This window comes from Colius striatus, chromosome 3, assembly GCF_028858725.1.
Source record: "Colius striatus isolate bColStr4 chromosome 3, bColStr4.1.hap1, whole genome shotgun sequence".
Classification (NCBI taxonomy): domain Eukaryota; kingdom Metazoa; phylum Chordata; class Aves; order Coliiformes; family Coliidae; genus Colius; species Colius striatus.
Genome location: NC_084761.1, coordinates 61,278,758 through 61,302,572, shown reverse-complemented (window position 1 = coordinate 61,302,572; position 23,815 = coordinate 61,278,758). Strand labels below are relative to the sequence as shown.

Here is a 23,815-nt window from a genome sequence, read left to right as displayed (position 1 = left end):
ATCTTCAACACTTGTAATCCGAAGATAACACTGTTGCAACTAGTTGTTAAGCAACATAGCAGCTAACTTAAATTTCATCTCTCAGAAGATCCTCATTAAAAGAATAAACAAACAATAATTAGAAGTAGTTAATTTTCTGAATGTCTATTTTTAATATCTATAGTGCCACTTAAAAAAGAGTGTATGTGCAAGCGAGTAGAGCTTTACACACAGATTTTAAAAACTTTTGTTTTCTGCATAGGGCTTTCCGTGTCATGCAGTATGCTCTCAGCAGTAAATGGAAACCTAGGCCATCTTCTTTGCTTTTTTCCAGTTCTTAGACAAGAACTCCTGTCTCCAGAACCTCAATAAATAGTTATCTGAAACGGATTAGACATGTTTTCAGTGCAGGTTTCCTACAAAAGGATTTCAAGCCTTTTCCCATTAAATAAATGTGCTGCCAGAGAACACATATTTTGTATGCATCACGTCATAAAACATTAGTAACACATCTAAGACAGCAATCAGCTACCAGCAATGATACTTCTTTTTGTAAGATGTATCAGAAGAGACCAGAGGAAGAAGAAAATGCCATTTGTTTCCATAAAAGAGCATTCTAGCAATAAAAAGATTTAAGAATTGTCACAACAAAATACAGCAGTCATTTTTTTTTTAAAGGCTTTACAGACTCAAGTGAGGAGTTTGCCTCCTGCTCCCCTAATGAATAAGAGAAGAAAGAGCATCCTGTCAAGCTCAGTGTCTGAGAAGTAAAGAGCAATGACAGCACCTTTAAGTACTCACGTATGCAGGCCTTTCCCTCAAGATAAAACCAAATTCTTCTAAGAACTTCAACTCAGTGATAGTTCCTTCTTCATCCCTTTAAATTTCCCCCCTAAAACATAGTTATTTCTCTTCCCCAGGAAAGGCTAGAAAAGTTTCAAGTATCATGTTTGAAGCTACAGTCTTAGTGTCTTAAAATTCTGTTACTGTCTGCTGGGAGGAATATACCATTTTAGAGGAAAGAAGATAGATTTCTCCATTTTTTGGCAGCAGATCCTTGTCATTGTAGTTAAAGCACTATTTTTCAGAGATAGCCTTTATATTCATTGGAAAAGTACTGCCAAAGGAATACAGGGAAGGGGTTGAATATCAAGCCACAAGAAATAATTTTCTGTAAACATTTGGGGAATATCACTTATGCATAAACCAACCACTTACTTGGCAATTAACAAAACAACTCCACAACTCCATTCAGTTATCACTACAAAAATTTTTTGGTTTTTTCCTTCTGTATAACAGTATTAAGTTCTCCATGACAGTTTTTAGACCAATACATAAATTTAATACCAAAGTACAGAAAAATATTATGCATTTCAGTGTATGAATTATGCTCATTTGTGGAAAAGACCTCAAGTTCAGACAACTAAAATTCATGTAAGTCTGTGGACACAAATGAAAAAATTGTCCATAAATATTCCCGTGAAAATAGTTTTTAAAAAGTTTTCACATTTAAAACCCAAAATTTTGTTTGCAATGACAAAGCACTCCTTGCAACTTTTTTTTCAACCTGTCTTTGATTGACACACCAACATGGACAATGTGCTAAAGACTCGGTTAGGGATAATTCAGATATCAAAGATGCCTCTTTGCAATCAAATTGGCTTCCTAAAAAATCTATCAGGTCCTATGTGAGCTCACAGCAATGCTCTCATCTTGTGCATGTCTTCTCTTGAAAGATTTGTCATGCTGACATTCTCATAATTTTTCCTTATTTTTTTCTGATTTGCAGTAATAAAAAAAAGTAGTTTTATGTTCAGACTATGTTTGCTCTTTTTGAAAGCCCCCAGCACATTCAAAACATTCCATGTCTGGCAATAAATTATCTTCTAGCATAGTTTGAATATCTATGTGAACTACTTCAGGAAGATGATAGTGGCAAGAGCTCCTCCTCCTGGATATGTGATCAGCAAGAAATATCAGTCAACAGTACAAACCATTGTAATTGCTAAGAGGCCACTCTGATACTCTTTCTTCCTTCTGTCCTTCCACTTACGACAAGTATTTGCTGAGTGAAGAACACAAGGATCAGGATGCACAGCCATAGAGAGGCCACTTATTCAGCAGAGGTGCTGCCTCATACAGCTTTGCTACCTTGCTTGGTTGAAGAAAGACAACTTGCAGGTAGACTCTTATCCGCATGCAAATTGGTGGAGCTGTCTAAATTTCTTTAAGTTCCCATGGCAAATCCTGTTTCTTAAATGCTTTCCACGACTGTTTTGGAGAACATCTGTCCCAGCCTCCTCTGGAATAAGTGTACTCACTCTTCCTGCTGGGCAGATCCGAATTAAAAAAAAAAAAATCAAGGGGTTGCTTTGTAAATCTCTTTACTTATCGTAACTTGCTGAGTGTGTGTCTAGTGAAATGCCGCAGACCAGAACAGCCATTTCTTTCAGGCACTCATAGAAACCGATTCCAGAAGACATATTTGAGTTCTATGCAGCTGAAGTAACTATCACAGTACCTCAAAAAAACCCACAAGGTAAGACTATCTTTTGGTTTAAAAATGTTTATTTAAAAGAATTGGAGATCTATAACCCAGATAACCAGGGGAAAGAAAAAAAAAAAAAGTCTCATTTTACCCCCCGAATCCATTACAATGCAATTCATCCTTCCCTTAAGTTTCAACTTCAATATCTTATTTAAAAAAAAAAACAAAAACAAAACAAAACAAAAACAAACCACAACCACTGAACTTTCATTTCCTTTTCCTTAGACCTGAGGAAACTAAGTACCATTCACGGAGAAGTTGCACAGGATATGAGAAGAAACTGCAATAAAATTTATTCACAATATACAAGTATAAAAATATCTTGCTTGGGTTTCAGTATTATAATTTAATAGCTTTTTGTTGTTTCATAGGTATCTGGAAAAGGTACAGACAGTCGTCCTGATCCTGTTATAAGAGGTAGAATGCCAGCATTTGGTATAACATTCCAGGAGAGAGTTAAAGTGATGTTCCTGTTTGCCCTGAAAAAGAAACAAGGACTATCAGCACAAACATGTAAGCTAACCAATATAATTATTAATAATAGTAAACAGATTAGGATAGAAATTGTTTCCCTGATCCAGAAACAACGGACTTTTTAATTTGATGTCATTATTTCAAGAAGTATTACCTATTTTCCAGATAAGACTTCCCCCCCGTCCCACTCCTTTGGAGTTGAGTTCATCACAGAACTAATTCTACACAAAGGAGAATATGGGAAGCAAAAACCCAGAAGCCTATTGCTCATATTAGCAATGCATCTTCTAGTCTACAGAAGAACGGCATATCTTGTATCCCAAGGTCATCTTCCAACACTCCAACTACAAAGAAGTAATAGGCTCACAGTACTGGATAGAATAGAGGTACCTTACTGCAGCATTAAAAGCACGTACGAAATACAAAGTATGCAAGTAAATCAAGACATGATGAACAATAATAATAATTAAAAAAGGATTTACTTACTTGAGACCATTTCCATCATCAAAGAAAAAGTATTTTGACTTCATGTCTTTTAAGAACAGCTTTGGGTTATCTCCTCTCAACAAGATCTTGTCCCAAAGGACCACCTGGTTTAGAGCCTAAAATACAATTGTAATTAAGTCAGCAAGGTACCTTAAAGATCATATTCAGTCACTGGAATTTCATTGCATTATTCATCTAAAAACCCTGAAGCTGAAGTACATGCTTACAATCCATAACTAATTTAATGAAATAATGCTTTACAAGGAGGCAAACTAGTACAACTACACACTGAAGCGTGGCACAGAATAAATGGAAAGAACAGCTCATTAATACACAAGAAAACTGTTTTAAGAATTCCTAAGCTTTCAAAGACCTATGAAGTATTATATGCTTTTCTCCTGAATTGTAAAGGTAAGTTCCTTCTAAAGCAGCATTTAGATTTCATTTCAAATAAAGGACTTAAACTGAGCTATCATGATAATGCCTAGGTAACTAACAATCTTCCAATTTTAACGGAAAAAAAACCCCTCTATTTGAATCGCAAGCATAACCCTAGGAATTGCACGAAAATTCAAAAGATAGACTCCAAGTTCTTAAATACTTGAAACTTTATACTGTTCTTTTAAATAGTTAGGAGCCAAATAGTCTTGTAGTACCTTATAGAACAATTTAGAAAAATACATTTCTCAGTATTTCTGAGAACTAGTGATTTATGTGAAAAAAAAAAAAATCTGTAAAATAAGATAACAAAGTCCCGGCCCAACAAAGAATCCTAAAAACTATATAAATACAAACACAATATCCACTAAGATATTTAAATAAAAAAAATAGTTTCGTGTAGCAAGTTAAGAAAAAAATCCAAGCTTTCACTACATCTTTGCAACGTGGCACTGCAATTTAAAGTTAAATGGTACCACAGCAGCATGGAATTCCATTAAAATCAATTATTTCCATAGGCAGTTCCACACAGCTGCTACCAGACCAGTGCAAAAAGTCTTCAGCTATCCACAGTGAAACACCAGTAGCAACCAATTTAGAGAATGCAGCAAGACCAAGCATTTTGAGAAGAATGACAAGAGAACATAAATGTCTTATGGGGCCACAGTAGCTGCCACGGGCAAACACTTCTGTGATCTATGAACAAAAAAACCCACCAATATGGCCAGAACAAAACAATGACCAGCAGTCAACTGCAGAACGTTAGGAAAAAACAAAATGGACAGAGCAAATAAGAGTAAAAAGCCAATCGTTTACAATCCACAAGATACACGTTATTTTTCTCTCACTCCAATGGGCATGTGTTGAGTTTAAGTTTCAGGAGGGTGAACTTCCCACCCTGCAGTTAAACTGTCAAAAAAACCACTAATCACAAAGGCCAGCAAAAGCAGATCAAGCTAGTAGGAAATGCTGGTGCCCTAACTCTTCCCAGCAGAACTTCAGAATGTTAAAAATAGCTGCAGTACAAAATGGGTAAGTGCTTGAACTTTCTTTTTGCTACTTACATTGTTTTTTGTTGAATATTCCACGGACAAATATACAAACAATTGTTTCACATTCCAGTCAAATATATTCTGCAGATGTATGCGAGTTAAGAAAAATATCATACTGTAATTACATAACCTTGTTTTATTTTTACTAGATCTAAGCAGACTATAATTATAGTGAGTTCTTACCTTTCAACATACCTCATCTTATTTATAAATCAGAGTACTTCCAGGCGTTCTAACATATATTTCAGTCATATTAAAGTGATCGATTTGGGGTTTTCAGTTTTTTTTTTCCTATGAAATCTAACAGCTATTTCCTTCCATGATTTCTGAGTTCTATATTTGACACTGGGAGCTAGTAACCATAATCTGTTACTAGACAATCTATTATAAAATCTTAAACATAAAAGGCAAGACAGAATTCTTCAGTAAATATCTTCAAAGCAATTATTTACATATCAATGAACCCCAGGTCAAGACACAATAGCATTAAGCAATATATAAATACAGAACTGGCAGCATGTTGAGAGTTCAAAGGGCCTCTAATACTCACATTAGGGAAGTTAGTAAATGGACAGTGTTTCATATTTAAAGGGACATCAATAATTAGAAAATTTAATTACCTATTTTCTACAAAGATAGTCAGCTTGTTAGACTGGAACAAAACTCTGCTCAGATTTTTGATCAACTATAATAGTCTGATGACTGTTATTTGAGACTGTCAGTATAATAAAGCAGATATTCTAAGTACCTGTCTGATTATTTAGCAATAAAATGCACCATGTGTGACTGCTAAGGACAAGGCTTTTCAACTTACAATTAAGATCAGCTGTAACCTTTTATTTCTCAGTCCTCTTTTTTATTGTTTGACATCATTTCAAAGAAAAAAATCAATCTGTTTTGTCCAAAATCTGTTTTCTCTCCTTCCACTCATGAAAAGACTGAAACTTGGTTTTAAGCCACCAATTCAAAAGGCAAGAAAAGAAAGAATTCAACAATTAACTGCTGTTGCTGCAAAACAAGCTGGAGCTATTTTAATTGAACATTTTTTATCATCTAAACCAAAACAAACAGGGTTCTGAAGATCTCTTTTGTAGGATTTCATAACAGTTACTAAAGGCAGACCAAGTAAGACCAGAAGACTTTGTGAAAACTCTCTCCTCCCACTTCCTTTCTTTAGTTTCTTTTTCCATTGTTTAAATCTTCCTTCTTTCCATTGGTTAAGAAGCCCATGTGCTGGTACCTCTTTACAGATCCTGTCAAAAAAACCCTAATGAAGTTGTATTTTACAACTTCAAACTGCAAGATTTATGCCATGCAAGAAAGATAAGCCAGAATAAAAAAGATAATTAAAAAATAGAACTACTGCTACTAAAGGCACTAAAACATGACATCTTTATGTCCACATGCTGCAGACCAATCATCATCTAAGAACACTTATTTTAGAGGTCTTGTCCTGCCTTGTTCTGCCTCCCCTATATACTCCATATACAATTCAATTAATCTACTTTAGAATTCTTTTTTTAGTCTCTGGTTTTAATATGTGTAAGTATTTTAGAGATAAAACTCAGAATTATGAGTTCAGCCCTCCTGCTTTTGGCTCATTAAAAGAAAGAAATTCCTCTTAATTCTGTGCAACCTGCAAAAGTCTAACTAACCCGTTTATCTAGTGTTCACAGCCCTTCAGATTTGTATTTTGTTTGGTTTGCTTACACAATGTAGTATTATCCAACAGAGGGAAACTGAAACATGAAGGTAACAGAAGTCTTCCCTAACATGGCGACCGAGAAGAGGGAAAAATCCCAGGAATTTAAGCCAAGCTGCAAAGCACAGCTTAGTGTAACTACGTGAAATAAAGCACGCTGCCTCATATTTGGTATTGACCTCTGCAGAAAAACAGGGCTTTTTTTTAAGTCAATATCCTAAGTCTTAAGAATGATTCCCTTCTACTGTAAAAAAACCTACTCAAAACCAAATAAAAACACTTCCACACAACATTCTTTTCCAAGTGAAAAACAGACTAATGGGGAAGCAGAGAAATACAAAAGTTAAAAAAAGGTAACAAGTAACAAGAAAGATGCCAAAAAGTATCACAGAATTAGAGAATCATAGAATAGTAGAGTTGGAAGAGACCTTTAGAGACCATCCAGTCCAATCCCCTGCCCTGTTCCTATATAAAATAGAAAAAAGCGATGTCCCAACCTCCTGATACCCATCATTTAGATATTTGTAAATATAAATGCGATCCCCCCTCAATCTCCTCTTCTCTAGACCAAACAGCCCCAGTTCCCACAGCCTTCCCTCAGAAGGAAGATGCTCCAGTCCCCTGATCATCTTGGTGGCACTGTGCTGGACTCTCTTCCAGAAGTTCTCTGTCCCTCTTGAGCTGAGGAGCCCAGAACTGGACACAGGACTCCAGATGAGGTTTCACTAGGGCAGAGTATAGGGGGAGAAAAACCTCCCTTGACCTGCTGGCTACACTCTTCTTGATGCATCCCAGGTGCCATTGGCCTTCTTGCAAATTGCTGGCTTGTGTTTAGATTATTATCAGTTATATCATTATAACATGATAAATTTTGTAAGACCTCATATGCTTCCCAATGAATTTAATATTATTTGATGTTGAAGACTGGATAGCTGAACATTTAAGATAGAAAAGGATTACAATGTCTTTTTTCTTTAAAGGAAGTTAAGTACTTGTATTACTGTCCAGAACTTTTAAAATCTCATGAGTTTGAAAGGTGCATAAGGAGTTGCTAGAGTCAGTATTGCTGTCAAAATACTACATCATATAAACCATAAATTTAATTCACACCTCAAAACAACCAACAGAAACTTCACTTAATGGTAATACTGTCCAGATGTTCAACTGTACTTCCCGTTATTAGATTCAGTGCACTTCACTATACAGTCTGATTTTAAAAAAAAGGCATCAAAAAAAGAGAAAATCATTTGTCCTGTGTCATCTACTGGAGACAGAATAGCTACTTCAAGTTCTATTTTTCTGCCCTTGCTACATAAGATACTACTTTCCACTTCAAATTTACATTGTAAGATGATTTGCTAGCTCTCCTTGAGTACTGAATATCTGAAAATGATAACAAAAAGAGATGTCAAGATGTTCTTGTTTCACAGTGTTCACAAAGCATTTTCTCCATTAAGGATATCTGCATAAATGTCAAATGAGACGATTGCCAGATCACTTTTTTCTCTAGGTCCGGTGAAGTCTTCTAAGTTTTTTCTAAGACAAAACAAAACACAAGATAATCCTCATTATTTCTCTTCTATACATTACCTATTTTTTTGTTCTTATTACATATTTCCCTCACCCATTTACTATACTTTCTTTTAAATAAAATCAACAGCACAAACCAAAGCCTGCATTCCAGAGCCCCGGTTTTGAATGACAGGCCTTGCCATCACAGTAGTCTAAGCTATATAAATAACCTATAGACTTTTTCTGTCAACAAAAATCTTCATTTATTTGTACCTAAACTGCACTGCACTTTGGTTTAGGAAACATATAAGGAAAGTATATGTTAGCCATCCTCAAATATATACAACTGACTGGAACACCAGCAGCAGAGCTGTCTGTTGGCAACCATTTCCAATACTATTTCTCAACTTTCTGTAAAAAAAACCCTTCAGTGCTCAGTCTCATTCAAAACACTCCAGTCATTCGGATAAAACTGTGTGTACGTTTGCAGTTCACATCAACTTAACAGATTGCTCTTTGGAATGTATTTCAGTAGTGGTATAAAGAAAATGCTTATTTTCTTCTGCATTAATGGAAAATCATAACGTCTTGGAAGACTTTATCACAAATCCAAATTTGGAGGAATACCTGACATTCTTTTTCTAATATGGTTTAATGTGGCAAACTGGAAAATAATGGAGACACAGCAACAGATATTTTCACACGTATTCACAAAACTTATCAATTTACCAAACTTAGCTTCTACAAATGGGAATACCATAAGCAGGTTGGCAATCAATTATGAAGCTTAACTCCTCATATAACAAAAAAACCCCTACTTAGTACAAATGTCTTAGTTATATTTATTCCAACTTGAAAATTAGTCCATTAAAATATCATTTCATTAGGACTAAGCTTAGTAATCTGAAAGAAAAAGCTTATCGGCAGAAAAACATCAGCAAAACTTTTCAATTTAAGCCTTGCTATGAATTTCCATCCCTTTGCAAAGACTGACATCTACTTAAGTAGCAACCATTATCAAGCACTTGACTTTCATTTCTGAATCACTTCCAATCTGATGGAGTAAGGAGCCTCAAGGTATGCACGACTTCTCAAAAGTTCAAGGAAAGTAACTAAGGTATAGCAGCTCTCATTCCTAATACAAAATCTGTGTGGCACAGACGGGACTGGCATGGCACTATAAACTTTATCCAAATTAGTCATTAGTATGCTACCTCATGTATGTCAAGCTTTCCAGAACACTGAAAAAATATGCTTTTATGCGTATTTTTATGGTTTTATGTGACTTGCAGTCCTCAATCAGGCTTAAACACTGGGTTTCTTTTCCTGAGATATTAAAACCAATGCAAAAGCGATGCCAGTTCTTTCATTTGCAATCACCTCCTCTGGCCATCCACTCCTGCCACGTACCTTGGGGTAGTCCAAAGCTCCATGAGCTGCTGTAGCTCACCAATTTGGCCAACACCAAAATAACCAATCTCTTTAGTGGAGTTATAACAGCTCAGCATCCTGTGAGCCCCGCTCACCTGTGCAGCTCACATTGTGTCATGTGGGCAACATGCTTTTGACGTGGTACTACATATATCTGGTACATTTCACAGGACGACAAGCCATCCCAGTCAGCCTACTGTCACAGAGCTCACAAAGAAGAGAATAAGTTACCAGTGGAAAAATATAACGAAATTACTAATTGGAAAAAAAAAACAACAACCCAAGGTGCTTGGGAGAGAAACTGCCCATTTAGGTCCTTGCACCCTCAAAACTCTCCAAAGTGGCTCGTTCGACTCTCCTGTAAGTCGCCGTCGCGACCGGTGCCTGGAGAAGCCGCCGTCAGCCACGCCGGCTGGTTCGGGCTTTAAGGCCAGGGCGGGCGGCACCGCCCCGCTCCCGCCCGGCCGCGGCACCAGGCGGCGGAGCGCCGTCGTGGGGCTCCCCCATTGGCCCAGGCGGGGAGACAGGCGGCCGGCAGGAAGCGGTAGTAGCCCTCCGCGGCCACGGCCGAGGGAGGCGGCGGAACGGTGGCGGTGAGGAGCCCTCGAGGCCGCGGGCCCCGGTAGCGGCTGCACCGTCCCGCAGCCGGGTATTAACGTCCCCTCGTGCGGCGCGACCGTCACCCGCCCCACGGCGGCTCGCTGGCGGGCGGCCTGGGAAGAGCCGCAGCTCCCCAGCCCTTCCTCTCCCCAGCGGGCAGCTTCTCGGCCCGGTTCGGCCCAGCCCTTCCGTCTCCCGCCCGCACTCACAGCGTGACCCGGGAGATGATGATGCTGACGGGCACGCTCCGCTCCTTGAAGACGGTGGTGATGAAACAACCGAAGGTGAGCAGCGCCATCACGCTCAAAGAGAAGGCGAAGAGCGAGTTGGCCCGGGACAGCACCGTGTTCATCGCGCCGCGCCAGCTCCCAGGCTCCAGCCGCTGCTCGGAGGGGGGGCGGCTCCCGCGGGCCCGGCAGCGCTGAGGGGCGACAGGAAGCAAGCGACAGCACCTTCGCTGGGGCCGCGGAGGAAGGGGCGCGCGCGGCCGGGTGGTAGGGGCGTGGCCTCGCCCAGAGCCCGCCTGGCCGGGGCGGGGCCGGCCCGCGCCTGCGCCCGCGGCCGCCACGGGTCTTCCCGCTTCCGTTGCTGAGGGGCTCTGGGGGGTGGTGGCACCGGCTGCGGCCGTAGCTCTGAGTTCCCCGTTTCCTGGCCAGTCTGGCGTCTGCCGTCTCTGCCCGGCTCTTATTGTTGCGCCACGGTGCCTTTTGAGGCGCGCGCCCTCTCAGGCACCTCTCCAGCTTAGGAGTTTGTAGAAAGAAAGGTGCTGCGCCCCTTGGCTGGCGCCTGTCGAAGGTGGCTGGCCACCGTAAAAGAGCCTGTGCAGTGTTTCTGCGTCCGTCAGGTTTATAGAAGAGAAAAAATACCTTAAGACATGAGACGTTCGCTTTATGTGTCCTGATGAGTGATTTATTTTGATTTAGTGAGCAGACGCCGCAAGAGCTGGGCTTGTCTGTGCCCTGCGTGGCTGTGTGAAGGTCCCAAGCGCACGCTCACAGCCGTGGCCGCCTCAGCAGAGCATCTGTATCCCCCGATGGAAGGCTTCATGCAGTTGCTGTTTGGTACTCTCAGTGTTAGTACTCGCAGTATATATTCCTGTCCTAATACATTCATAACTAGGGGGGAAGAAAAGGGTTGTGTGTTGTACCACGTTGCTTGCATTAATTATTTCCCACCTACTATGTTTTTAAGGCCATTGTTTATAGAGGGGAATTGGTATTTGTAGCTCTGGTGGATTTTTTACTTTTACATAATAAAACGTAAATAACATTTGAGTTGAAGGCTTGTTTTTTTCCTTAATGTCTGTATCTTGCTTTAACTGGTATTGTGCCTTGCCCTTCACTACCTTGTTTCTTAGCAGATGTTGCTATTCATTTCCACTTTGTTACTTAGATAATGAATATGTAGATCACCTTGTCTAGAAACCTCATTTAGCTGGGCAAGTAACTGGAATCCTTTTTCTTTATCAGCTGCTTCAGTGATGCCATACCTATGTTTCCGGGATGAGGCAGCCTTTCACCTCATTCCTCTGAGTTGGTTGAACTTTTACTTCAGTGCTAGCAAAGCTTAGTGTGTTTCTAACTCCTGTTCTGAGCCCCTACTTGTTACCCAGTCCTGCTTCCTAGATCTGTAACATTATGAGTCTTAAGAACTAGGGGGAGAGAGAACCTCTACAATGTGGTAGCTTTTACATATTTCAGTGCATTAAGTACACCGGGCCTGATTAACATGGATTTCTCAGGGCCGACAACAGGTGTCAGCAGTGATCCAGTCGTATTTAACTTCCTATTCCAAGATTCCAAAGCTGTAAATATGGGGAGTAGGAAAAGGAGATCAGGCACAGCAGTCTAAGGTGGAAGGCTTCATGGTGATGGAAGGAATAGGGAAGAAGGTGTGGACTGTCAGCCATTCTGAAATATGGGGTTTTTTTTCTGTAATGATGGTGCTGTTTTCTTTTCCTCCCCCACAACTGAGGCAGGTCTGTGACTTGGAGAAGAAAAATCTTTGCAGATAAAGGTAGAAGAATGGAAAAGGAAAAAGATCATACTCATGCTCTGTGCTTCCACCAAGCTTTAGTATCTGCAGCATGTTTGTTTAGGAATGCTTGCTCTTTAGCAAACTCTTTGCCAGTTTGCTTTTGATAATTCTTAACCTTCCTGATGTTCCAGAAACACAGAGTTTCTTGCGTAAAGGTTTTTGTGGGCTTGTTATTACTTTATATTTTGACATGCTGTTCAGAACATTAATGATTGTGAGGCAAAGGTTTCTAATTTACATTCTGGAACATAGTATTAACTGAAACTTGGGATAAATGTTACTGAAAAGTGGGTACTTTTCCCAAAAATGTTTGAAGATTTAGAAGCAACAGGGAAGCTTTTACTGCTGGAACTTAAGCATTTCAGCAGTTGTGAAATCTCTGCTCTAATTAAAAAGATAGTTCCAAATGTGAATTATATTCTTGTATCAACACACAAAAGGCTCTGTTGCCTTCGTTCTTGCTTTTAGTTCTTTTACTTGATAGTTAGAGTGTTTAATTAGCTATTCCACCATTGGGGAAAACTTAAGTAACTTAGGGAGAACTTCTAGGAGTAAAGGAATGAAATTTCCAAAGCAGCAGTCCAGTACCTCAAGAAGACTAAAAGGGTTTAGCCAAATTTGTGTTAGCCTATATTTTTAATACAAATGAATAAATATGACTTTTGGTCATGCAGTTTTGGGTTTATTTTAATAGAACCCTTACATAAATGTCACTTAAAAGCACAGTATGCAGGGTGAACCAGATGGCGTGGTTTATTCAAGGACTAATGTGTTACTGTTTCAAAACAAAGAAACCTGTAACTTTTTAATGACTGAAACCTTGCAAAATCCAGAGAGAAGAAAAAATTGGAAACTAAGATGGCAGTTGTGAAGGAAGAGGATTATTCACAACAGCTGTTTGCTGGTAAGTCCTAAATTGTTCTGTGAAATATCTAAAATCTGTTTTTTACAAAAAGAATATTAACATCAGAAGTCGCTGTTGGGTAAATCATGGAATGGTAGGGGTTGAAAGAGACCTTTAGAGATCATCTAGTCCAACCCCCTGCAGAAGCAGATCCGCCTAGATCAGCTCGCATAGGAACATGTCCAGACGACTCTTGAAGACCTCCAAGGAAGGAGACTCCACAACCTCCCTGGACAGCCTGTGCCAGGGCTCCGTCACCCTCACAGTAAAATAGTTTTTTCTTATATTTAAATGGAACTTTTGTGGTCCAGCTTCATCCCATTATCCCTTGTCCTGTTGCTAGATACCATAGAGAAAAGGGATATCCCAACCTCCTGACACCGACCCTTTAGATATTTGTAAATATTTATTTGTAAATATTAGTAAGATCCCCCTCAGTCTCCTCTTTAGACCAAATAGCCCCACTTCCCGCAGCCTTTCCTCATAAGGAAGATGTTCCAGTCCCCTGATCATCTTCATGTCCCTGCACTGAAATCTCTCCATAAGTTCTCGGTCCCTCTTGAGCTTAGGAGCCCAGAACTGGACACAGGACTCCAGATGAGGCCTCACCAGGGCAGAGTAGAGGGGAAGCAGAACCTCCCTCGATCTGCTGGACACACTCTTCTTGATGCATCCCAGAATGCCATTGGTATTCTTGGCCACAAGGGCACATTCCTGTCAACCAGGATATGTTGTGTTAGTGTAAATGGATTAAATACTATAATTAGGGAAACAAATTTCTGGAACCTTAAGGAGGCAGAAAAGTTCAGGACACAATTTCCAAGATGCAGTGGTGTAAGGTATGCAGTTATGCCTGAGCAGTATACTCAGGCTCAGACCAGCAGAGCACCTAAGATATATAGCAGTGCTCAGGCTGGTTCTTTCTTGCAAGAAATTTCATTATTTTTCGTTAAAAACATTACAAATGCAGAAATGGGATTGAGAGCAGATCAGAAATGTAGAGTTCTCCCTTCTCCTGTCCTTCCCCAGAATTATCCACCTTTGGAAATTGTGTTCTTGTGCACTTCTTGATCTATTAATCATGTGTTCTTTTTTTATATTGTTGGCACTTCAAGAGGATTGATCCCAGCCAGCAGCTGATGAGTAGACTTCTCAGAGTTGCTCGCTTTCTTTAGTTGATTTGTTTCTACTCTGATGTTCAACTTAGGGAGTAATTCCTTTAATCATCTGTAAACAAAATGGCAAGTGTCGACATTGACCATAAACAGAATTTACTGTGAGCTCTTTGTTCTTCATGAATGTCAGATTGGTTCTAATGTGGTACCACCACGTTAGAGGCCACATTGAGGCAACTGACAGTTTGGGGTTTATGGTCTATGAATTCCAGGTGAAGGGGATGTGTTGACTTCAGACCAGGTGGTAGCACTTTTGGCTTTCTTGAGGCTTAAGTTCCTAATGAATTTTACAGGTGAAAGTTTAGGTGTCTGTGGCATCTTTGGCTCCTAGCTACTTGGGTGAGGACTCTCAAAGTATTATTTTGGTATATACTTCCTATATTTGACCATAAATGTCTAATGTTAGCTCTTTAACAGACAGTAACAACACAGCCTCTTAAGCAGCTTTTAGTACACAGATGAAGATTAAAATAAATGTGACCATGAGCAACTTGGGGAATTTTTGTCTCTACTGCAACAGCCCCCTTTCAGTTTGCACTTTTGGGTGGGCCATTTTTACAAGTGGTGTGGAAAGGCTGTGGCTAAGACTAGTAGCCTTTCAGGACTCCATTGAAGGGTTTTTATGTCTAACCTTGTCACTTCCTTTTTTTTTTTTTTTTTTTTTTTTTTTTTGCTATGGATCCACACAATGTTGGAGAATAAGAAGATAAGCAAACAGAAATTTTCACTTGCCTACCTATTAATGTTGCTAGTTCTCCAGCAAAAAAATCTCAGGGAATTTAAAATTTCTGATTTCAGAACGAGCTTGATATTTTATAGTGCTGTCTCATTTAGCAGTATAAGAATGCTGCATCAGAGATGGGAGAATTCTAAGTATGTTTTGGAGCCCAATGTAGTTAATTTTTGGCTCCTGACAGATTTACTATTGCCCATTGTATGGCACACAAAGCCATGTTAGGCAAAGTCCTCTCGTACATCACTGATTCAGCTGAAGCTTTCTCACTTCGTAGTGCTTTGCATTCTGTGGCAAGAAGCCGATATGTTACTGATCCACCTCACTCTGGTTTTACTTCATTCCATAAGTCAGTTACAAGTTCTTCATCACAAAGTATTTTTATGTCTCATGTAAAAGCACTGAGTACAGACTGCCATGCCTCGGCTTGAGGAAAAGAATGTTTTGCTAGCTCTGTCATGATGATATCACTTAACTGATACCAATTTTAGTGGATGGAAAAATCTTTCTGATATGAACACTAACCATGCGAGTGAGCATATAGTAACATATGCTTACAGATGATCTTTTAACTCTCATGCCTACCAAGCCATGAAATTGACTTTGTAATTTTCTGTTATTAATACCGTTCATAGGCACCAAAATATACTTTACACAGAATTGGCAAAAGTTTGAAGAAAGGGGGTATAAAGTTAAAGGAAACAGATGATTTCACTGTTTCTAGAAACAGTTTGGAATGAAGAAAAAAACCAAATCAATTAAATTGTTAAAGAAAAATGAAAAGATATAATGTAGAATAAAGTTAACAATATTGGAAGAAATTCAGATTGGTGACAAAACATTCACAACTCAGAGATACTACTTAAAGAAAACTTTTCGCTTCAGAATAATTGGTAATTGTCTTGATGACATAAAGTTTTTACACATAAATGAATAAAAAATTACTATGGATCTAAAATAGTTTCCTAAGTCCAGGTAGTTTTCATTTGAACAGCTGAAGAGGTCTGTTTGTGTTTCAAAGTAGCAGAGAGATATTAGTTACAGGTGAATATCCGGCCTTTTGGAAACTGTCAGTTGAAACAAGAAAGGAACTTGACAGAAATTTTCGATGTCCTTACTGTATACATGATGAAAACCAAATCTGTACATTACGCTCTTCTGTCATTTGAATATTACAGATTTATAGATTTATTTACTTATTTATTTAGAGATGACAATTTAATAAGAACTAGTGATGTTTTTACAGTTCATTAAGTAAAATATTAACTGTAAAAACTGCAAAAAAAATGAGTTTGGTTACATGAATTTAGGGTTGTAGGGTGATTGCGCTGCCTACTAGACAAATGCAAAACAGCAAAGTTAGTTCTGCCATGTAAGTTCAAATATCAAAAGCATAGTAACTGTAGTGCCAGATACTGAAGGAAGAAGATGAGTTAACTGCTGAAGAAGGAATCCACATGTGAAGTTTTGTAGATGTGTAGTTGGTGATGAAAACATTTGTTTGGACCCATGAAAGGAGCTATACACTGGGAAAAAGACAGAAAATGTGGAGACTTCAAAGTTTTACTGATACAGCCGTATGAGTACATTGAGCCATCAAAAATGACAGCTAAAAATCTTTATTAAGAGGCAGCTTCTATGTGCATTTTGACATTTGACATACTCTCATAGTTTGCTACTAATGTTAACAGGTTACTACCTCTGTAGCAGAATGGGTAGTAGGAGGTTTGAGCATTTTTTCCAGGGTCAAGTCTAGCATGTTAAACTAAACTGGCTGAATACCAATACACATTCCTTCCTGATGATTTCTAGGAAGGGAGAAAGAGGGGCAGGAACCTTTAGCTGAGGAATGGAATGGCCAGCTGAAGATGGGTAGCTTTTTAAACTCCTGGGAGACAAGATTTGCTGGAGTTTGTCTGTCAGCAGGCTGTGTGTGCCTGCTGTCCAACACGTTTCTGGTTTAAGTAATGTCTCCAAGTACACACATGGATTATTTTAGAATCTTCTATAAAACTCTCAATAATTGGATTGTGTTAGGTGTTCAAAGAGGACTGACAAATACCGGCAGAACTCAGATTGAATTTATTTGTAAGCAGGTCAGTTATACCTGCTTCCCTTCTACATAAAACTTCACTGTCAGTTATTAGATGGACTGGTTCAGCAGGTCAAGTGTGTTCAAATGATAATGTAGCTGATATCAGGGATTCCCATTGCTGTGCCTGACATCCTGTTTCATTAAATTATCTTCTGTTATATTTGTTATTAGTCAGAAGTTTCAGAACCAGGATAACTATCTTAACTTCTGAATTTTCAGCCATATCTCTTATGTGTGGAGAAAGCCATGTAGGAGAAGTGCCATACAAAGAATTTCCTATACTGTTAAAAATCCCATTTTCAGACATTTAGATGCATCTCCAAAATACTACAGAAAAATATCTGCACTGTAATTACTCTTTTACAGCCTGTATTGGTCTCATTTAAGTGTATTTTCCAGAACTAAAGACATAGTGTTAAATATTTATAAGTGTTTTACAGTCTTTAGTATTAAATGCCTTCAAAGACTAAATATTATGTCATCTGTGTTATTTTTCTTGTGTATCTTGCTTTACTGAAAATTCAGTACAGAAGTCTTCTAAAGCATTGAGGAAAGATTGCTAGAATGAAATATTTTAATAATATGGATAAGCAGTTAATCATAGGAGACAGTGCATACTTTTAGAAGTTACCCACTTTAGGTTGTGGGTAGATTGCACTAGATGTCACAGATGGTTTGAATTAACATAAACAGGTGCTACTGCTGATTTTTTTTTTTTAATATACTGATTATGTTCTTTAGAAATCATAACGGACCAAGCTACATTTAAAGGGGAATTCAAGACCATAAATTACAACGTTTGAAGTTTTTTAAATGGTTTTAAAATTAAAATAGTGGATTGCCAGAAATGAGGAAATCATACTGGATAAATTATTACATTGTTCTGGTTTTGTTTGTTGGGAATATGCTAGTATGTAATAGAATCATTTTGGTTGAGAAACACCTTTGAGATCATCAAGGCCAACCACTACCCTAACACAGCCAAGCCCACCATTAAAACATCAGCACCTCATCAACATGTGTTTTGAATATCTCCAGTGAGGGTGACACCACCACCTCCCTGGGGAGCCAATTCCAATGCTTAATAACCCTCTCAGTGAAGAAGTTCTTCCTAATTTCCAATCTAAACCCCTCCTGGTGCAACCTGAGTCCATTTCTTCTTGTCCTATAATTCATTACTTGGGAGAAGAGATCAGCCCCCACATCCCTGCAGCATCCTTTCAGGTAGTTGTAGAGTGATCATGTTTCTCCTCAGCTTCCTCTTCTCTAGGCTAAACGCCCCCAGCTCCTTCAGCCACTCCTCAGAAGACTTTTTCTCCAGACTCTTCACCAGCTTTGTTGCCCTTCTCTGGACACACTTCATCACCTCAATGTCCTTCTTGTAGTGAGGAGCCCAAAACTAAACACAGTATTTGAGGTGCAGCCTCACCAGTGCCAAGTACAGGGAGACAATCAGTTCTCAGGCCCAGCTGGCCACACTATTTCTGATACAAGCCATGATGCCATTGGCCATCTTGGCCACCTGGGCATATTGCTGGCTTACGGTCAAGTGGCTGTTGACCAGCATTGTCAAGTCTTTTTCCACTGGGTAGTTTTTCAGCCACAGATGCCCAAGCCTGTAGCTTTACATGGGGCTGTTGTGGTCCAAGTGCAGGACCTGGCACTTGACCTTGTTGAACCTCATACAATTACCTTCAGTGCACCGATCCAGCTTGTACTGATAAATCTGAAGAGCCTTCCTGCCCTCAAGCAAGTCTATGTGACTGCAAACTTGCTGAGCGTGCACTCGATCCCCTCATCCAGATCATTGATAAAGATGTTAAACAAAACAGGCTCCAACACTGAGCCCTGGGGAAAACCACCATCCGCCAACTGCATTTAACACTGCTCCCTGCTACTCTCTGGGCCTGGCCCTCCAGACAGTTTTCTACCCATCTCAGAATAGGTCCATCCAAGCCATGGGCAGCCAGTTTCTCCAGGGGGATGCTGTAGGAGACTGTGTCAGAGGCCTCACTGAAGTCCAGGAAGACCATACCCACAGCCTTTCCCTCATGCTCTAAACAGGTCACCTTGTCATAGAAGGAGATCAGATTGGTCAGACAGGACCTGCCCTTCATAAAGCCAGGCTGGGCCTGAACCCTTGGTTATCCTGTATGTGCCTGAGGATGACAGTCAGGATGATCTGTTCTATGACCTTTCCCAGCACCACGGTCAGGCTGATAGGCCTGTAGTTCCCAGGATCTCCTTCTAGCCCTTCTTGTAGATGGGTGTCATATTTGCCATGCTCCAGCCTTCTAGGACCTCCCTGGTGAGCCAGGACTGCTGATAGATGATGGAGAGTGGCTCAGTGAGCACTTCTGCCATCTTCCTCAGCACTATTGGATGGATTCCATCCTGCCCCATGGACTTCTGTGTTTTGAGGTGGAGCAGCAGGTCTCACACCATTTCCCCATGGACTAAGGAGGTTTCATTCTGTCCCCAGCCCCTGCCTTCCTGCTCAGGGGACCAGGTGCCCAGAGAAGACTTGGTTTTAGTATTGAAGAGTGAGGCCAAGAAGGCATTAAGTAACTTAATCTTTTCCTCATCCATCATCTGTGCTTTACCCATCATCCATTAAAGGATGAAGAATCCCCTTAGCCCTTCTTTTGTTACTAATATATTTATGGGAACTTTTCTTATTGTCTTTTACGGCAGTGGCCAGCTTAAGTTCTAATGTGCCTTGGGCCTTCTAATTTACTCCTTGCATAACCTTAGAGCCACCTTGTAGTCTTCCTGAGCTGCCCCCCCCCCCCCCCTTTCTTCCAAAGGTCATAAATTCTCTTTTTTTCTCCTGAGCTCCAGCAGAAGTTCCCTGTTCAGCCAACATGGTCTTCTGCCCTGCCAGCTCGTTTTGTTGCAAGCTAGGAGGATCCTTGTCAGTTGCAGTATTACTATGTTCTTAAAGCCTTATTTATCTGCAGTGTAGCTTGGTGCCATTTTCCTGTGTACTATGATAAAACCATAAATGCTACAATATTTGTACATGCTATCCTTTCTGTAGCCATTAATTGAATGGACATTTAATATTTCATTTTATTTAGGTTTGTTAACCAAATTTGTATTAAAGCAAAATAATTACCTAGTTAGTTTCAGTATCGTTTTCACCAGAATATCTGTTTTTTTAAGATCAATAAAGTCATCATCAAATACTCTTCTTGAGTAAATCTGTTTTAAAAATGAGGAAATGAGACAGAGAAATTTAATTCCAAAAAGTCAAAACTGTGCAGGAAATGTGAAAGTACAGATTAAGCAACCCCTCTTTTCCTGTGCCTTGGTATGTGTAACATATTGCTCATGGATTTCTAGTTGGAAGCTCTCAATATTCTGCACTGCTGCAAGACCAGACTCCAATCGCTCCACATTACCATGTAACAGCAAATTTGGAACACTCAGATGCCAATTTTTTTTTACTTTCCCATGTTATCCCATTGACCCTCAGATCCTTTATTTATTTACTTACGCTTCTACTTTCCGATTTCTGTTACAACATCTGTAGCTTTCCGTTCTTGTTTCTCCCAGTTTGTATGGGCTTGTTCTCTGCTATTTTGTGTTCAAGTCTCAATATTCATGGTGTGGATTCTTCCAAAATGTCGTGTGAGTGTTAACATCTCAACAGTTATTCTGTTTTCATGACTGGGTGCCTGGCAGCTTGGGATTGCCAACAAGCTGTAATGAGAATTTCTGCAGAGCTCCAGTAGCTGTAGATTAGGATGGACTTGCTTGTTCTGTGCAGCTGGGAGTTTCAAGTTAAGCTGGTAGATAAAAGTTATAGAGCTTTATCAAAGAAGCAGTATTATTAGGAGAGTAATTTTGCCAGCTTCTTATGAGCATGTGTGAAACGAAATTCTCAAAACTATTAATTTCTTTATGTGGTTTGTAGCAGAGGAGGGAAATTTTTGAGAGAAGACAGGCTTTGATACCCAGAGTAACCCATCTGCTCAATTTTCATTGTCTTTCAAAAGCCTGAAGTTTTACAAATAATTTAGAATTTTTGAAAGATCACAGCCTTATTTCTGAAAAGGTTTTTGTTATTTCTGTTGACCCTTTATAGAAAAATTCAACCTGCAGAACACAACCTGACAACTGAGAAATTTCATTTCAGTGATCTTGTGCTACACTTACAAGTAGCAAAAAACAGTATTGTAATGGCAAGATTAACTCTGAGCTCTGCTGTTAACTCCAGCTGTTATTTATAGTAATTGCTATTTGGATTTTCACCTCTAAAAATACTATTTTGATAGTTAAAACATGGGAGAAGTACATATGAGAAAGTGCAGTTACTAAGTGGCACAATGTGGAGTTAGGAAAAGGGTCAGGTAAAAAAAAAGAAGAGAAAGGTTTTCCTTGAGATAATTATGATTCATCCTTATTCTGGATGGTAAATGAGCAAAACAAGTACTTTAGATGGCTGAGAAATTTTGTGGAGTTACAGAGTTAAGCTTAGTAATACTAGTAGAAATATGGAAGAAGAAATAAATTCCAATACTGGTTGTGTTACTAAGGAAAATACCATTTCTATTCATGATTGAAACGGAAATTGGCAGCAGTGGCTCTGAACATAATGCCTATTTATCCTTGTGGAAAACATGACACCTCAATTCAGTGTCAGATAACAATGTGCCAAATATAAAAAGGGATTTTCATCTGGCATTTTAAGTACTCACTCGTGCTTCTAACTATGGTATGAGGAGAGCAGTTCCTATTCTGGCTGGATGAGGAAATATCTATAAATGAAATTTAGGAGAAAAATTGTTTGGTTTTTTTCCACAGGTAAATATAGTTTACAATGTGAACTGCTTTGTAATTGCCTTTTCTAGTTACTCTTTTGACTTTTATGTAGTTTACTTTTTTTTTTTCCCTCCCCAAAGAAAAAGACTGAATGTCTGTTTCTCTCAAGATAAGCACAATTCAGTTCCTGTCTGTTAAAAATCTTGGTATTTATTTCCAAGCACATTTCCTTTTATCATTGTCTTTTCTTGATTTATTTAGATTTATTTAAATGTAGTTTCCAAAAAGTATAGTATCTTCTCTAATGTATTACTTCTGGAGACAGATGGTAAGAAGTTCTTTATTTTGCCACTTTCTATTCAGAAATATGATTTTGTATCATATCCCTAATATTTGCAGTGCAGTTCATTGAAGTCAGGGAGATCTGTGGATGCAGGGACACTTGGATCATACCCTCTATTCCTGATAGTCAGTTGCCAACATTCAGATTATTTTTTTTTTTCTTTTCTGACCATCAAACAAAACAATCCAGGCTACAATAGAAAGGATGTTTCAGTTTAAGGTTACTATAGGTAGAATATTTTAAACTATAACTCAAGACTCTAATTCTTTTTAAAGGAGATAGAAAAATTTAGAACAAGGCCCTTTCCTGGGCTTCCCCGTTTCTTTATTTTAGGATTATTGCTTACTTAGGAATCTAGTTCTGTCCTGTCCTCAGACTGGATCACGTTGTGACCCCATTATTTACTCAGCAATTACTCACACTAATGGGACATCTCGTGCCTAACTGCTGATGACTGTGAGTAATAACTTTATGGTATATGAGCAAATTAACTCTTAAAAAATCTGAGTAATTTAGATCCCCCTCTCTAAAACTTGCCAAGAAATAAAGCCTGTCATGTCATAGGTTTAAAATAATGATGCAGCACAGTGAAACTTATGTCATAAATATTAGAAATTTCCATGTTGTGTATTTGCCATTGCAATTATTTTATTTACACTTTAATTAATTTCACTCCATTTTAGGTGCTTGAAAATCTTATATATTAAAACATCAAGGAGTTTGATTATTTTAATCTGCTCTGAATCCTGTTTTTTTGTATAATGCTATAAGCCATGTATACTGAATATTTTTATTCAGTCTGAACAAAATAATACGAGACTGTCAAACCTGATATATATTAAATCTCTATTCATATGTATTTTAAGTATTTACTGATGTAGTTCTAGTTTTATAAGAAAAAAAATATTAGTCTCACATAAAATGAAGTAGTTTAAAAGAACAATTGTATTTAAGAAACAGGAAAGCATATTTTAGCAAAAACTGACTCCCTGAGTTACCTGGTCTACTGCATGAAACTGTAGATCTTAATAGTAATACTTTTGACAGTGTATTTTTAAACAAGTGTTAATAGTGTAAATAAATGAATAAGAACACATTTGGAATGAAACAGACCTTTGAAGTGGAACAAGAACAATCCAGGGTCTTGGAACCTGTGTTCTGTTATATTCCGTCCCACTTGAATATCACCAGGCTAGCAGGAGCGGTAGTGAACTCAATACTATGTACAGTATAAATAATCGTCATATTTTGAGCAGCAAGCATCATGAGCAGCTGATATTTTCTTTCCTCAGGACCAGTTGTTCCCAAGAGTGCGTAGCTAAAGCCATATGATCTTATCAACACATTTGAGAGCCCTACCCAAACACTGAGAGAGATTTTGCTGCAGCAATGACTGTCATAGAAGAAAGCCGCCCTTTTGCCCAGCAGCTATCCAATGTCTACTTTACTATACTTTCACTTTTTTGTTTTAAACTTTTTGTGAAGATCAGCCTTGCTATACTTAGTCATTTCTACATCGTGAAAGGAAACCGTAAGGAA

At 38.9% G+C, this 23,815-nt stretch overlaps 2 protein-coding genes across 5 annotated transcripts in view; one reads left to right on the top strand and one right to left on the bottom strand.

Annotated features, from left to right (window-relative positions):
- Positions 1-2,529: 2,529 nt before the first annotated feature.
- SPCS3 (signal peptidase complex subunit 3) lies at positions 2,530-10,754 on the bottom strand. 2 transcript variants are annotated; one of them, XM_061993247.1, is made up of 6 exons: positions 10,432-10,522; positions 9,718-9,818; positions 8,142-8,215; positions 4,990-5,066; positions 3,488-3,603; positions 2,530-3,006 (listed from the first exon to the last, which is right to left on the bottom strand). In XM_061993247.1, the coding sequence occupies exons 2-6, from the start codon at positions 9,783-9,785 to the stop codon at positions 2,874-2,876; spliced, it is 468 nt and encodes a 155-aa protein (XP_061849231.1). In that variant the 5' UTR covers positions 9,786-9,818; positions 10,432-10,522; the 3' UTR covers positions 2,530-2,873. The 2 variants fall into 2 exon arrangements, with proteins under 2 accessions (XP_061849231.1, XP_061849230.1); XM_061993246.1 differs by lacking the exon at positions 9,718-9,818 and having other exon boundaries at positions 10,432-10,754.
- ASB5 (ankyrin repeat and SOCS box containing 5) overlaps positions 10,146-23,815 on the top strand; it is a 42,820-nt gene continuing 29,150 nt past the window's right edge. The window contains exons 1-3 of one of the 3 annotated variants that reach the window (XM_061993244.1): positions 10,146-10,506; positions 11,146-11,294; positions 13,093-13,163. In XM_061993244.1, the coding sequence (XP_061849228.1) occupies positions 13,118-13,163 (46 nt within the window). In that variant the 5' untranslated portion in view covers positions 10,146-10,506; positions 11,146-11,294; positions 13,093-13,117. Of the gene's footprint in view, positions 11,295-13,092; positions 13,164-23,815 lie in introns of those variants that run through there. The other 2 variants (XM_061993245.1, XM_061993243.1) reach the window with 2 other exon arrangements.